This window comes from Eumetopias jubatus, unplaced genomic scaffold (assembly GCF_037043125.1).
Source record: "Eumetopias jubatus isolate StellerSeaLion01/CBP00866 unplaced genomic scaffold, mEumJub1_p1.0 scaffold_17, whole genome shotgun sequence".
Classification (NCBI taxonomy): Eukaryota; Metazoa; Chordata; class Mammalia; order Carnivora; family Otariidae; genus Eumetopias; species Eumetopias jubatus.
In genome coordinates this window covers 73,739,152-73,754,858 of record NW_028274823.1, presented here as the reverse complement: position 1 = coordinate 73,754,858, position 15,707 = coordinate 73,739,152, and the positions used below count along the sequence as shown (strand labels likewise).

The following is a 15,707-nucleotide window of genomic DNA, read 5'->3' as shown; positions in this document are numbered from 1 at the left end:
GCGCAGCAAGCTGGGGACGGGGTCACACCTGAACCTCCTCCTCCTCCAGCCCCTTCTCAGCTCCAGCCCCGCCCCTTTCCGACCTCCGGGCTCACAGCAGGCGCACACCCCTGCTGGCCCCGCTGGCCCCGCGGATTACCTCCCTTCTGTCTTCCGACTCAAAATATTTTTCATCCACAGTGAAATTTCTTACACATAGGAGGCACTTACTAGATATTTCTTAACTTAAGAGAGTTTTCAGACATCCCGGGCACGAGACACTAACGCGCCATCCACACCAAAGCTTTCCCTGCCTAGCTCTGGTTGCTACAGCTTTCCATTTACTTGTCAATAATGACAACGGTCTCTTTACATTCCCGTTTTTGTTATGTAGTTACTTTAACTTTTTTCTTCCTAAAGGCAAAACACTAATTCCTTTTCCTCCCTTCATCCCAGTAAGAGATGGGAGAAAGATTTGTTCTTCAGGAAAAAAAAAAAAAAAAAAAATCTGTGACCTGGACTAGGTAAGAACTTACAGCCTGGGAACTCTTCCTAAAATACGGGTGTGTCTGGGTTTAGTATTCAAAGTATAAGAAATTGGGAGAAGTCTGCTTTTCTTTATTTTTTAATTAAAAAAGAGAGTCAAGCTCTTAGTCTAGTCAGCATATGATTTCAAGCTCTTATTCTCTAGTCAGTGTATGATTTCTCACATAATCTTGCAGATAGATACCAAGCACGTATCCTGCTCTCCCAGGATTCAGTCTGTTCTGAGCCAGGTAAGTAAAAATCAATTCTTTGTATTGATCCAGGGCCCAACGCCAGAGTCTTCACTTGGAAATTCATTTGAAGTACTTCACTTGCCCTTTGAACATTTAAGTAGAAAGGTAAAAGCATCTGAGGGAAAAGAACCACAGAGAAAAACGTCATGTTCTCAGACCGCTCCCACCAAAACAACGGCCACAAGAGACCCAGCACCGGACCGAGGGAACATTCCAAGAGGCAGGAGGAGAGAGGAGCAAGCAACGGGGACGAAGCAAAGGAGAAGGTGGGCTCTGAGGAGCTGGAGCCCCCGACCAGAAGGGAAGGCAAACCCCTGCCAGCCCTCTGCAATCAGCACCCGTCCTCCGTGGGCTACGCTTAGAATTTCCAGCAGCTCGGGGCAACTATCAAAGCCCTCGATGACACATTTTCACTCAGCCCCAAATGTCAAAAAAGAGCAGAGAGGCAAAGATAAAGAGTGTGCCAACCAAAGAAAACAGCCAGGGCAGAGAGCCAAAGGCTGGTGCGGCACCAGCCCTGGCATGTATGGGGAACACGTCTGAGCTAGCATGGCTGGGGAATGGTGACAGGAAGCCAGAGGTTAGTGGGCCAGAGATCACACGGGGCCCACCAGGCCATCAGAAAGATCTTGGACTTTCCTGCTGGTGGAACAGACTTTTCCGGAAGGTTTAGACCTGCCTCGTGAGACAGGTCGACACTGTTCGAATTCCACAAAAATTAATCCAAGTAGTAAGTCTATCACCGATTAAACGCAACCCACAGTACTTAATACAGGCCCCGAGGCCCTGATCACGTGGCCCCACCCACTTTACCAGCCACACCTTCTTCCTTACCTGCTCCTGCCCCAGGACCGTGGGGCTGCAGTTTATCCATTCCCCTCATCTATAATGTTGTCCAAAGAACCGCCCCCCACCCCCGCACACACACCCAGTATTCTCTCTGAAGTGACGGTGCCTTCCAGTCTTCCCATTTCAGCTACATGTCACCTCCTCAGAGCTCCGTCCTGGCCACCCGATCTCAAGTCAGCTCTTCATACTTCTCACAGCACCCCACTGGTCCCCTTCACAGTGCTAATGACATACACCTACTTGTTTACGGTCTACATTTCCCCTTCGCCTGAGGGTCTTGAGAGAGGAGAAAACATGTCTGTTTTGTTCACGACTACATATCCAGGATTTGGTAAGTATTTGATGAATTAATGCAGAAAACAAATAATATATAATCCAAAGGCAAAAGTTGGTTCTTTGAAAAGATCGACTAAATTGACAAACCTTTTCCTATTTCCCTTTTCCTCCTCCTGGCCAAAAAAAAAGGAGCGGGGGGAGAAAGAACTTAATTAACTAAAATAAGACATGAAAGAAGGGAAAACACCACTGACCTTACATAATAAAAGGATTATAGGGGAATATATGAACAATTGTGTGCCAACAGATGAGATAAATGAAACAGACAAATTACTAAAAGAGAGATTACTACAACTGACTCAACCAGAAATAAAAAATCAGCAGACCTATATAAGTAAAGAAATTGAGTTCGTAATTAAAAAGCTTCTCGTGAAGAAAAGCCCAGGCCACAGGCCTTCACTGGTAAATCAAACATTCAAAGAAAAAATAAATACCAATATGTCACAAACTCTTCCAAAAATCAGAAGAGGAAGGGACACTTCCCAACTTATTCTGACACCAATATTACCCTGACACCAAAATCAGACAAAGATATCGCAAGAAAGCTACAGGCCATATCCCTTAGGAGTACAGATGCGGAAATCTTCAACAAAATACTTGCAAACATATAAAAACCCAACAATATATAAAAGGATTTGCATATAATCCTTTTGAATCCATCAACATATAAAAATAATCATACACCACGGGCACCTGGGTGGCTCAGATGGTTAAGCGTCTGCCTTCGGCTCAGGTCATGATCCCAGGGTCCTGGGATCGAGTCCCGCACTGGGCTCCCTGCTCCTTGGGAGCCTGCTTCTCCCTCTGCCTCTCTCTCTCTCTCTCATGAATAAATAAATTAAAAAAAAATAATCATACACCATCACCAAGAGGGATTTAGTCCAAGAACCAAGGTTGGTTTAACATCCAAAAATCAATTAACATAACATACTACATTATTATGATGAAAGATAGAAATGACACAATCACCTCTATAGATGCAGAAAAAGGATTTCACGAAATCCAACACTTCTTCAAGGGAAAACACTCAACAAACTAGGAATAAAAGGAACTTCCTCAACCTGGTAATGGTTATCTGCAAACTCACAGCTAACGTCATACTTTATGGTAAAACATCATATTTATGGTAAAAGATCGAATGCTTTCTCCCTACAATGAGGAACAAGATAAGGATGTCCATTCTCACCACTCCTACTCAACACTGAACTAAAAGTTCTAACCAGGGCAATTAGGCAAGAAAATGAAATAAAAGGCATCCAAAGTGGAAAGGAAGAAAGTAAAATTATATCCATTTGTAAATGATACAATTTCATACATAGAAAACCCTAAAGAATTCACCGAAAAACTCTTAGAACTAATAAACAAATTTAGCAAGGTTACAGGATACAAGATCAACGGACAAAAATCACTTGTACTTCTATGCATTAGTAATGATAATTCCAAAAGTGAAATTAAGGAAACAATTCCATTTACAATAGCATCAACAAGTAAAAAATGCTAAGGTATAAATTTTTTAAAAAGAAGTATAAACCTTATAGGCTAAACTACAAAACAATAGTGTTAAAAAAAAAAATTAAAGGGTCGCCTGGGTGGTTCAGTCATTAAGCGTCTGCCTTCGACTCAGGTCATTATCCAGATCCCGGGATGGAGCCCCGCATCGGGCTCCCTGCTCCACGGGAAGCCTGCTTCTCCCTCTCCCACTCCCCCTGCTTGTGTTCCCTCTCTCGCTGTCTCTCTCTCTCTCTCTGTCAAATAAATAAATAAATCTTAAAAAAAAAAAAAAAAAGAAGAAGATCTAGGTAGGGGTGGCTTAGGCAGTTAAGTGTCCGACTCTTGATTTCGGCTTAGGTCATGGTCTCCGGGTCCTGAGATTGAGCCCCGCGTCGTGCTCTGCACTCAGCAGGGAGTCTGCTTGGGATGTTCTCTTTCTTAAATAAATAAATCTTAAAAAAAAAATCTTAAAAAAAAGAAGAAGAAGAAGAAGATCTAGGTAAATGGAGATCTCATATTCACGGATCAAAAGACTTAATATTGCTAAGATGGCAATACTCCCCAAATTCATCTACAGATTCAATACAATCCCTATTAAAATCCCAATTCCACTAATAAAGACAGTGTGGCACTGACCTAAGAACAGATGGAACTGACATAAGGAAAAATGGAACAGAATTCAGAGTCCAAATTAATCCTTGTATTTATGGTCAGCTGACTTCAACAAGAGCCCCAAGAAAATTACACGGAAAGAGAAGAGTCTTCGACAAATGGTTCTGAAAACAACTGGGTATTTATCCACAAAAGAAGGAATCTGGATTCGTACCTCACATCATATACAAAAATTACTTTAGACTATAGGCCTATATGTAACAGTAAAACTATAAAACTCCCAGAAGAACACACAGGAGTCGATCTTTATGAAATTAGGTCAGGCAAAGTCTTCTTCGATACAACACCAAAAAGCACAAACAACATAAGAAAAACAGGTAAGCTGGACTTCTCAAAAACATTCACACTTCAGAGGACACCATGAAGAAAGTGACGGCATCTACAGAATGGAAGAATATACTGGCAAATCATCATATCTGATAACAGGCTGGTATGCAGGTCTTATGAAGACATCTCACAACCCAGTAATAAAAACACAATTAAGCCAGTTTAAAAATGGGCAAAGCAGATGAATAAACATTTCTCAAAAGAAGATATCCTGATGGCCAGTAAGGACATGAAAAGATGCTCGATATCACCAGTCATCAGGGAAATGCAAATCAAAATCATATAATGCTTCACACCTCCTAGAATGGATGAAATTAAAAAGACCATAATTGGCAAAGATGTGAAGAAACTGGAATCCTCATCCACTCCTGGTGGAGATGTGCAGCTGGGTCTGGAAAACAGTCTGTTAATTCCTCAAAAGGATTTATATAGAATTACCATATGACCTAGCATCTCTACGCCTAGGTGTAAGCCAAGAGAACTGAAAACAGATGTCTACCCAAAAACTTGCACCCAAATGTTCAGAGCAGCATTATTCACAATAACCAAAAGGCAGAAACAATCCAAATGTCCATTAATTGATGAGTAGACCAACAAAATGTGGTATATCCATCCAATGGCATATTATTCAACCACGAAAAAGAATGATACGCGCTGAAGTGTAGATAAACCTTGAAAACATTATGCTAAGTGCAATATGCTAGTTACAAAAGACCCCGTATTATGTGATTCCCTTTTGAGGAAATGCCCAGAATGGGCAAATTAATAGGCAAAGAAGGTAGGGTAGTGGTTGCCAGGGGCTGGGAGGGACAGGGGAATGAAGAGTGACTGCTCAATGGGTATGGGGTTTCCTTCTGAAAGGATGGAGATGTTCTAAAATTAGATTGTGACGACTGGTTGCACAATCCTGTGACTATACCAGAAAAAGTTGAATTGTGTATTTTAAATGGGTGAAGTGTATGGTATGTGAATATCTCAATATAATACAGTGATATATGGTATATCATAGATGGTCTGTGACTTAGAATGGTTCAACTTATGATTTTTCAACTTTATGGTAGCACAAAAGCAATATAGGTTCTGTAGAGACCGTAGGTCAGATTTTTAATTTTGACCCTTTTCCAGGGCTAGAGGCAGCATGCAGTAAGATCTCTCATGATGCTGGGCAGGAGCCGGAGTCCCAGATACCAGGAAACCACGAGATCATGACGGCAAACAACCAATACACTAACAACCATTCTGTACCCACACAGCCATTATGTATTTCCCTTTCAGTACAGTATTCAATATATTGCACGAGATCTTCAACACTTTATTATAAAATAGGCTTTGTGTCAGATGACCTTGCCCAACCATAGGCTAACCTTCAGTGTTCTGAGCATGCTGAAGGTCGGCTGGGCTGATCAACGATGGTTTGTAGGTTAGGTGTATTACGTGTGTTTTCCACTTACCGTACTTTCAACTTATGATGGGTTTATCAGGAGGTAACCCCAAAGAAAGTTGAGGAATATCTGTAATGTGTTAGGTGCTTACCATTATATTTATATAATGATATTTCCCCTTCCTAAATGTTTATTTGTTGTGCTGTGAAAACAGGGCTAAGTTATAAATAAGAAGAAGGCAGAGTAAAGACTTAACTTTGGGAGTCATGGTAGCTGAGCGTCAGAGCCCTCCCAGTATAAAATATTTCCATGTGCCAAATATGTATAACAAGGAATTTATATGTAGTTCAGAGTGACATCAAATTATGGTGCATATATCTTTTATAAGGTTCAATCACTGGAAAACTTTTCAATTGTAAAATGCAAAACTGGCCACTCCTTTGGATCAAAACCATCCTGCTCCCAGGACAGCAATTCCTATAGGGCACTAAGAAGAGATGGGCTCAAGAGGCAGAAATCACATACTTACATTCCTCAGGACCGGAAGTGCCAAGTGCTCGAAGGAAGTCAGATCCACCACATACTGCCCAACCCGGCATTCACGTTTTCCGGGCGGAGGCTCTGACCTGAATGAAAAGACAGGGCAGTCTCTGTTGAAAGACCCCTGTACTGATTTCTAGTTTGTAGCGACTCCAGCGAGCCTGTGGCCTCCCACATATGCTAAGTCACCCTTAAAAATCACCTACCCAAGAAGGGGTGGTACACAAAGCTAACCTGATTCCACGTCCTCTCCTGACAACAGGGCTACCAACAAGAGTGCATACCACCACCACCACCACCACCACCACCACCAGGCAGGTACCTTGGGGGGCTAATCCTGAAGCTGCAGGGAGGCAGCACAACAGAAAAGTGGCACAGGAAACAGGACTATGAGTTACAAAATGCTAAAAATTTATTACTTGGTGGAATAAGTTTTAAGTGAAATATGATATTTTTATACTTTTTCATATGATGGTTTCAATCTCTGTTTTCTTTGAGAAATCCGTAAAGGCCGAAGATTCTTCAAGATAGAAGGGATCATTTGGCTCAATCCTGTGCCCAGGGAGAATAAAACACCAGAGAAATGAAATACCAGTACCCAATTCTAGACAAAACTCCCCGCATGCCGGATAATGTGACAACATCAAACCCTATTCTTCTCCCTCCCTGTCTGACTTCTTCTGTGTAAAATCCGTCGACAGGCACACCAGAGGATTTTAAAACCTCACTGGCTTTCTGGATCAGTGTTGTTTTTCCAACTCCTAAAAAAAACAAAACAAAACAAAACAAAAGCCCGTTAGAAACCACTCCCTTGCTAGAGGATGCACAGCACTCAATGACTCACTGAGAGCAATCACCGTGGGGAGAGAAATGGGCTGCACACGAATTTTATGAATATTAATTTCACTTCAATTTTGATTGCTCCAGGTATTAAAACTTTTTAATTTCAAGCATAATAAAAATACGGATTGGATCTTAAAGTTTTATTTTGAAATTCCGAAACACCATTAATTTTGTCACATACACAATCCCAGGACCAAATGAGTGGCTTTGTGGTGACAGCAGGTGCAATTTGCATCCTCTGAGACAAGCTTCTAGAACTAGGTTTACTCTCCTCCTTGGGTGGCTACACTCTTACACCAGGAAGTAAAACTGGTCATGCTTGGGTCAAAGGCTGGGCACCTTAAACTGGGATTTCAGCCTTCTGAATCCTCTGGACCTATACTTAACGGTGGGAAAATCCTTTCACTCCTCCATAGACTTACGTTGCTATGTCTCCCAAAAAAGTTTCTCTTCAATGCCACTAACACCACTAGAAATAGCAGTTTTTAAACTTTCTCACAAGAGCAATCCTATCAGGTTGGTAACCCCTTCTATGACCACCCCCAGTGTCCCTAAGCATTTCTCTGGCTTGCCCCCAACCCTTTCCCAAATTACAACTTCTGCACCTCCACCCCCTCATCCACCTGGCCTATTAACTACTCTGATGGACTCTTCTGTGTTTGCAAGCACCAACAGGTGCGAGCTAATAAAATAAAACTCATCACCAGCCTTGTGGAGCCGGGCACTGTTCTAGCAAGCTCCACAAGCGTTTCCTTGGTTAAATCCTCACAATGCCCCCTCTGGGGCACTTACCATTCTTGTTCCAGTTTTACAGATGAGGCACAGAGAGGTTAGGTAACTTATCCAGGCTTACACAACTAGTAAGGACCATACATGTTAACAGGGGCCTTTGTGTGTCACCATGGCTTCGTTTCTATGAGCTCTGTTCCATACACATTGAAGGCAATGGCGTCATGATGACCCAAAAATGGAAAAACGGGAAGCCTCTGACAAGTCTGCAAGAGACTATTTCAAGATACCACAAGGTTGTAAATCATATTATTTCTACGGCTGCTGACACAGAGTCATCAGGGTTCCCGAAGAACCCTTTTAAGCTTCCTTGAGATCAACTATGATCTGTTCTTTAATAAACCTCTCCTCCCAACTTCACACCAGCAGACAATGGCCTTTTGGAACATGAACAGCAACCCAGACACACACTCCCTGTGGCTGGAAGAGAACCGGGTAGGCTTTTCATCCCAGGTCCGTCCCCCAGTAACTGCTGCTTTAAGAAAGTCATGGAAGAACCTGGTTAATGCAGGCCAGTAGCACTGGCGGGTATGTAAGTTGGTACTTTTCTGAAGGGCAACTTCAATGTGCCTTCCACAGCACACAGCAATTCTATCGCTACGAATTCACCTTCAGCAAAAATCTGACCACAGCACAAAGATATATGAAACAGGGTACTCACGTCAGTATTCATTGTAACAGCAAGATATGTAAAGCAATCTATATGTTGATCAGTAAGGGAGTGTTCAATTATGGTGCCATGTATATAATGGCATATAAACATGCAGGAATGCCATGCAGCCATTAAAGAGAATACGGTTTACCTAGATTTATTAGCACAGAAAACAGACAATATATGGATAGACGGAGAAAAAGCAGGTTAAGACATAGCAGGTATATACACTTTTTTTTTTTAAGTAAAAAAGTGGGGAGAGAAATGGGCTGCACACATTGCAGCCCATTGTGAAGTATATGTATCTACAGAAGGAAATGTGGAGAAGGAACGGGGAAGGTTCACAGCACTTATTTCTGTATATAGCGATTCCATGTGATTGTCACTTTCTTCTTTAAAACTTGATTTTTTTTTTTTTTGGTCTTATAGTAAGTGGGTATGACCCTAAATGTAAAAAAAAAGGGGGGTACTCCATTTTGAAGGAGATAACACAGAGCAGCTATAATAAAAGGGGGCGCTGCGTGTCCTGCATGTTGGATAGGACGTGGGAAAGCGAGAGGAGGCACTGGCTCAAGCCCCTTCCTCATCAGCTCTAGAAATCTTCTTTCAGTTAATTTTTCACCTCCATCAATTCAGCTGCTACCCTCGCGCTGTCTACACTAAGAGGTAACCTATGCTGAAGGAGACGCCAAAATGACAGCTCCATACCACACAGAGGCCAAACAAGCAGGTCAGAGAGAGCTCCAGAATCCTTTGGGTTCTAGTTCTCTCATAAGGCTGACCTGAGATAAAGATTCAAGGGCAGGTAGTTTAATTTGGAAAGTGACCCAAAGACCCCAAGGGAAGTACTGCATTATCAAGCAAGTTACCTGTGTGGGTAGCTAAGCCCACTGGGGAATCCCTAGGGGACAGTTTTAGACACAGGACTCAATTCTCCTGTCTGAGGGGTGAGGAAGTAGGGAGTTTATCCACCAGCTTCCATCGATCATGGGTTCGGACATTCCTGGGGGACAGGAATCCCCTGGCCCTTCAGGCCTAACCCTGTGAACAGGCTGAGTAGAATTCAGTGACCAGAGAAAGCCCTCCAAGATCAGTCACAAGTTGGACAGTTAGAAGTTGGGGAAAATGCTAAGTGCTAAGGACACACTGGTGGGGCACTGACAACATATAGAACAAAAAGCGACCTCTTTGAGAAGATATATTACCTGACGATCTGAATATGTCGATTAGATTTAGACAGCAGGCAGAGTTTGAGACGGAGTTAGTGAAAGAAAGAAACTATTAAAAAAAACCTGACGGTAACTCCAAAGGGGAAAAAAGTTATACATAAAAGGAAAACTATAGATTACGGATTACATGGCTTTTCTGTGATTAGCTCTCCCATGTATTGAGCTAATCAAATTTATACTCTAACTGCACTAGGAAGATGAAGAGAAAGAGAGGGTGCCTAGGTTTTTAGGCTTAGAAGAGCTATATTGTAGAATTATTTGAATCTTTCAACTGTGTGTACATAAAAGGAAACAGGAATAAGAACAAGTGTTGACCTGGCCAACCTCTGTCCCCAGCCACTTCCAGGACCCAGGCAGGTACTAACACAGTAACAGATCACTTCTGTTTATGAAACACGTAAATGTTTTGGGGCCAGCCTGCTGAGCAAATGGCATTCCCAGTTTCAAATAAAGGACTGACAAATCAACTTTCAGAAGACAGTCTTTTGCAAGATTAGGGAGTACGTTGGATGTCAGAAACTCCTCAAACCACTGTCTTCACAGCTTCCCCATTGCCTAGTAAAAATAAAATTCCAAAGTCTACAATATTAAGTGTCGCCTTTGCTACCTAAGGCAAAACGTAACCGTTAAAGTGGAAGACAACTCTAGGCCCTGAATGACAATCTTTGATACCTGAACGCTCCGCGAACTTAAACATTAGATCCACCTTACAAAGGAGCTGAAGAAATAAATCACTTTCTCCACTCCAAGCCCACCTTTCTGCCTTAGCCCACCTGATGCTGCCACCACCTTCCTGAGTCACACCTGATACATGTGTAGGGCCATTGTTTAAAGAGCATCTCCTCCTCCAGTCTCTCATGTGAATGAATACTATCCCATCCGTTCACAGCCCCACGGGGTTGGCTGAAGGCTTTGCCCAGTGACTGGCATTAGAGGGGCCAGGCACAGACACAAGATCTGAGAGGGGCTTCTCATCCTGCAGCCTCATCCTTGCAGGAAGCTGGGGCGGGGGCGGGGAGGTTTCATCTTTAATTTCATTATCCTTCAAGCGAAAATCCGTGCTTCCTTCCATTATGGATGTCGGCCAGAGCCACATTACCGGCAGCACGTGTCACTATCAACAGAAACCAGACGCCTCCACGTCAATCACGGTTGTGGCAGACATCCTGAAGCATCGTTCGGGCCCATCACAAGTTCAAAACTACGTAGTTACACCGCTGCCGCCTGGACCCCGCTCTTTAATACCTTCACAAAGAAGCCCGCACACTGCCCAACCACAATGTTCTTTTTCTTACTAGCGTCGGCCTCATTTCTAATCCTATCTTTCGTACTTAAAATCGCGCTGAGAAGGGACACGTAAGCTTCAGATCACAAAGCCTGTAATTTAAGTTGGGAACCTCAGGGGCCAGCAGCAAGAGCCCTGGAGCTTTATAAAGCCGCCCCTCCCCAAGAGCACCCGGCCGCCGCCACCCCGCGCGCCCCCTTGCCTACTCCCGCAGCCCCCCGGGAGCGGAGACCTGGGCGGGGTTACCTGGGGGCCCAGTCAGGAACACGTGCCTGGCCATTCCGGTGAGCCCGGGTCGGGGGTCGCGGCGTGGGTTCAGCCCCTGACCGTGCCCCAGGCCCCGCCTCCGTCGGCCGGAAGCACCGCCTTTGCGTCCGCGCATGCGCCTCAGGTCCGCGCCCGTCCCTCCGCCGTTCACACCGCTCGCGCATGCGCTTTCGGCTCTTGGTCTCGGCGAGGGCGGACGTCCTCCCATAGAAGGGTCGGGAGGGTGGTGGTCAGGCCTTCTCTGGGTCCACGTGCTACATGTTTGACCCTCGATGTCGGGCTCACGCGGGGTGTCTCCAGGGAGAGGTGCGCGAGAATGTCTCTTACTACGCCGGTGCTACGGTACTCGCGGTCCCCCGAGTCCTGCCACCGACATCCGGACCTGCGAGCTGAAATTCCCCCAGGCTGAGGGAACAGCCCTTCTGCAAGTTTGGTCTTGGGACCCTTCCTTCAAAGGGAAGAGGCTTTTACCGATTCGAACTCTGCTCAGCGCTGTCAACCACAGCTGCCCGTAGAATTACCTGATTAAACGTGCTTGATGCCTGGGCTCCACATCCCTAAATTTCGGAGTGTTTGGTCTTGAGTGTGTCCTGAGTATCTGGATGTTTTTTGTTGTTTTGAACTCCCCAGCAATTTCTAAAGTCCACTGGGGTTGAGAACCACTTGTTCAGGCCGACTTCCCAACCGCAGTCGTGCCTATGAAGACCAGAAATTGGTCCTTTTTACCTCCATACGGTAGTGGAAACCAACGCAAGACCCAGCTGGAGGATCTCATGGTACAAAGAATTAAGTGGCTTTCCCCCACTCACTTAACCACTTGAAGTGTTTCAGCCAGAGAAATGAAGTGGCAATGGCCTTGGGCCAAATTTACCTGTAAACTCTTTCAGTCTGACATGTGTACGGTTTGACTTGTGATCAATCATTCTCCATCCTGGCTGAGAAAGCAATTTCACTGAGTGCTCAACTTAATTGGTTTGTGCCCACACAGGACCTCCAGGGCCCCCCTTAGTCTGCTATATACATCAGTCAGATGGCCTCAGTTCTTTTAGCTATTTTAAAAGTAATCACCTAAAAAATAGGATTTGTAGCGTGTGTAGCCATTACCATCATTTTGGCAACATTTATCAAGCTGCATCACTCCTAACGCAGGGCCTCCCACCTACATTTTATCTGTAACCTCATGCAAATTGGAATCAAGAACAGCTGATGTAGCCAAGTAAACCCATAGTAGCAGTTTCCAAAAGAAAGGAAACTACACAGTCATAAATACACTCCTGTTTTTATCAAAAACATTTAATCGAAAACACTTAAACATTCAATGCTAATTATGTAAAATTTCCATCACTGAAAAACCGTTTATAATTTATAAGGATCACTAGGAGCTTGGACTATTTTTTTTTTTTTTAAAGATTTTACTTATTTGACAGAGACAACGAGAGAGGGGACGCAAGCGGGGAGTGGGAGAGGGAGAAGCAGGCTTCCCACAGACCAGGGAGCCCGATGTGGGGCTCGATCCCAGGACCCTGGGATCATGACCTGAGCCGAAGGCAGACGCTCAAGGACTGAGCCACCCAGGCACCCCTGGACTATCTTTTGATGTTATACCTGGCATTCTGGTAGCTACTAATGGGCATCAGTTTAGCTAGCTCAAGGAACATACAGTTTCCAGAGTACTGATGTCTTAGAGAACCAAAAGAATATTCTTCCGTAATTGGATGTGGGGTTTTTTTCCCCATTAAAAATGATTTATTTGGGTGGTGATTACATGGTGTCTTAACTTCATGATAATTCATTGATCTGAGTCTTTTGAATTGTACAGTTTCCTCTATGTGTTATACATCAATAACAGATGAAATACTTAGAGAATAATTAGGAACATATTTTAGAATAAATAGGTTATTAAAATATGTGCTGAGTCTAACTTTTGCTTACAATTGAACCAGGATGTAATTACTTAAGGAACAGGTGATTTCAATTCTTTCTTCCTGCAGCACCTAGGTGCAGTCTCCCTTTTGGTAAGATGCAGTTTGTTAAGTACATGTTTAAATTTTCCATGATTTCAGAATCCCAAAAGTCCTAAAAAACACAGTTTTTTTGTTTGTTTGTTTTCATATCTCTGCTTTGCCAGGACTGTCTTAATTTTAAAGCTGCCTTTGGAACCCCTTCTGTCCTGAGCAAACCAGGATGGCTGGTCATTCTACAGTTAAAGGACAGAGGAGCATTTAAGCAGCAAAAGAAAGGGCTTTATAAGAGTAAATGCTACAGGTGGAATGTTTGTGTCCTCCCAAAATCTGTATGTTGAAAACTAATGCCCAAAGTGATGGTATTAGGAGGTGGGACCTTTGGGAAGTGATTAGGTCCTGAAAGTGGAAGCCTCATGAATGGGATTAGTGCCCTTATAAGAGGCCCCAGTAAGATCCTTAATCCCTTCCACCATGTGAGGACACGAGAGAAGTCTACCACCCAGAAGAGGGCCCCCACCCAATCTTGGCACTCTAATCTCCGACTTTCAGCCTCCAGAACTGTGAGAAATATCTGTTATTTATAAGTCATCCAGTCTGTGTTTTGTTATAGCAATGGAACAGACTAAGGCACTATGCGAGCTGTTTTCTTCTTTAACAGTTCAGTTGTTCTGAATATGGGATCTTATTCCTGAAGAACTTGTCTTGTCAGTAAATACCTAGAAAGACTATTTAATAGTCTGTATGTGAAGCCTGGTCTGTTGGTACTCCAGGCCTCCTCACTATAGGAGACCAGGGATGGCTTTACACCCCCAAGGCCTGCTCTTCCTGCCCAGCATGCCTGGATGCTTCCCCCCATCACACACACACCCTCACACTGGTGTCCAGTGGCATCTCCCTCGCCTGGATACAGAACAAAGATTCTGGCATGTAGTTTGTGATAGGTCCTGAGTACAAGAAAACTGAGACCAGAACAAAGATTATGGCTACCAGGGATATGAAAAGAGGAAAGTGGGAAAAATCAAAAGTGGTAACCGTGTTTTGCCCCCAGCATTTATTTCCCCATGTGGAAATAGCCCCTGATTTATCCTTTTAGGACCACCCCTTCCCCAGGCCCAGTCCCTACGATTAACGAGTGAATTTCCTTCCCCACCCTTTCTCAGGGAGCGGGAGGGCGGGGTAGGGACTCGTGACTCGGGCCTGGCCAATGAGAGCATTCCATCTTACTGGCTCAGTGGTTGGTTCCAGGAAGCACATGATCCAAGCTAAATCAGAGGCGCATAAACCCAAATCTTTTATCTGACATGTTCCTCTCCCTTTTAACCGTGTCATTCCCTGCACCTCGGGATTGAAGATAGTCACGAGCCAGTGTGACTGAAGCAGAAGGACAAGGGGAAGGGTGGGGACCCCTCCCTTTCTCCCCAGTCACCTTTTATCCTGCAAGACAGGCTCAAATGTCCCTGCTCTGGGAAGGCTTTTCTGATTCTCCTGGCCCCTCAGCAGTGCTCTCTCAGCACCCTACGTCGTGACACTACAAGGATCTGTGTATATACGCCTCTTCTGCCACCCAAAAGGCAAGACCCTAAGGGATCTTTTCTTATCCATCTCTTTATATGTAGCATGCCGCGTAGTACTTAGAGCACATTCATCCACCCACTGTGTGCCAGGAACTGTTCTAGGTGCAGGGCGGGGCGGGGGGACAGCAGTAAAGAAAACAGAGCCTGCCCTGTATAGGTCATATTCTAGTGTGGAGAGACGAGCAAATAGACAAGGAAATATAGAGATAGAATGCCACATCGTGGTGAGGCCATGGGAAAAAAATCAAAAGGATGGGGAATGCAAAGGGTGTGTGTGCATTTTACAGAGGGTGATGGAGGAAGATATCCCTGAGAAGATACTGCCTGAGCAGAGCTCTGGAAGAAGCAAGCCTTGTAGAAGAAGTCTGGGGGGTGGCAGTTTAGAAAGCCAGATCAGTGTGTGCAGAGGTCCTGAGGCAGGAGTGCTTGGCTGAAGGAGGAACGGCAGCAAGCCAGAGTGGCTGGAGAAGACTAGGAGAGAGAGATGAGGTCAAAGAGGCAGCAGGGGCCCAGATCCTGCAGGCTTTTTAGGCCGTGGTGAGGACTCTGGCTTTTACTGTAGTAGAGTAGGAAAGCCATTGGAGGGTTTTGAACAGAGGAGTAGCATTATCTAAGTTATTTTTAGGAGAAGGAGAAGATCCTCAGGCATCCGTGTGGAAAATAAACTGCAGATGGGCAGGGTGGAAGCAGGGAGGCCGGCAGAAGGCTACTGTAATAATCCAGATGAAAGATGATCATGCATTCACTGA

At 44.4% G+C, this 15,707-nt stretch overlaps 1 protein-coding gene across 2 annotated transcripts in view; it reads right to left on the bottom strand.

Annotated features, from left to right (window-relative positions):
- NTPCR (nucleoside-triphosphatase, cancer-related) overlaps positions 1-11,518 on the bottom strand; it is a 29,966-nt gene extending 18,448 nt beyond the window's left edge. The window contains exons 1-3 of one of the 2 annotated variants that reach the window (XM_028104559.2): positions 11,400-11,518; positions 6,954-7,116; positions 6,345-6,441 (exon numbers count right to left, since the gene is read on the bottom strand). In XM_028104559.2, coding sequence (XP_027960360.1) covers positions 6,345-6,441; positions 6,954-7,116; positions 11,400-11,433 — 294 coding nt within the window. In that variant the 5' untranslated portion in view covers positions 11,434-11,518. The remainder of the gene's footprint in view (positions 1-6,344; positions 6,442-6,953; positions 7,117-11,399) is intronic. The other variant, XM_028104558.2, reaches the window with a different exon arrangement.
- Between the last annotated feature and the right edge of the window lie 4,189 nt (positions 11,519-15,707).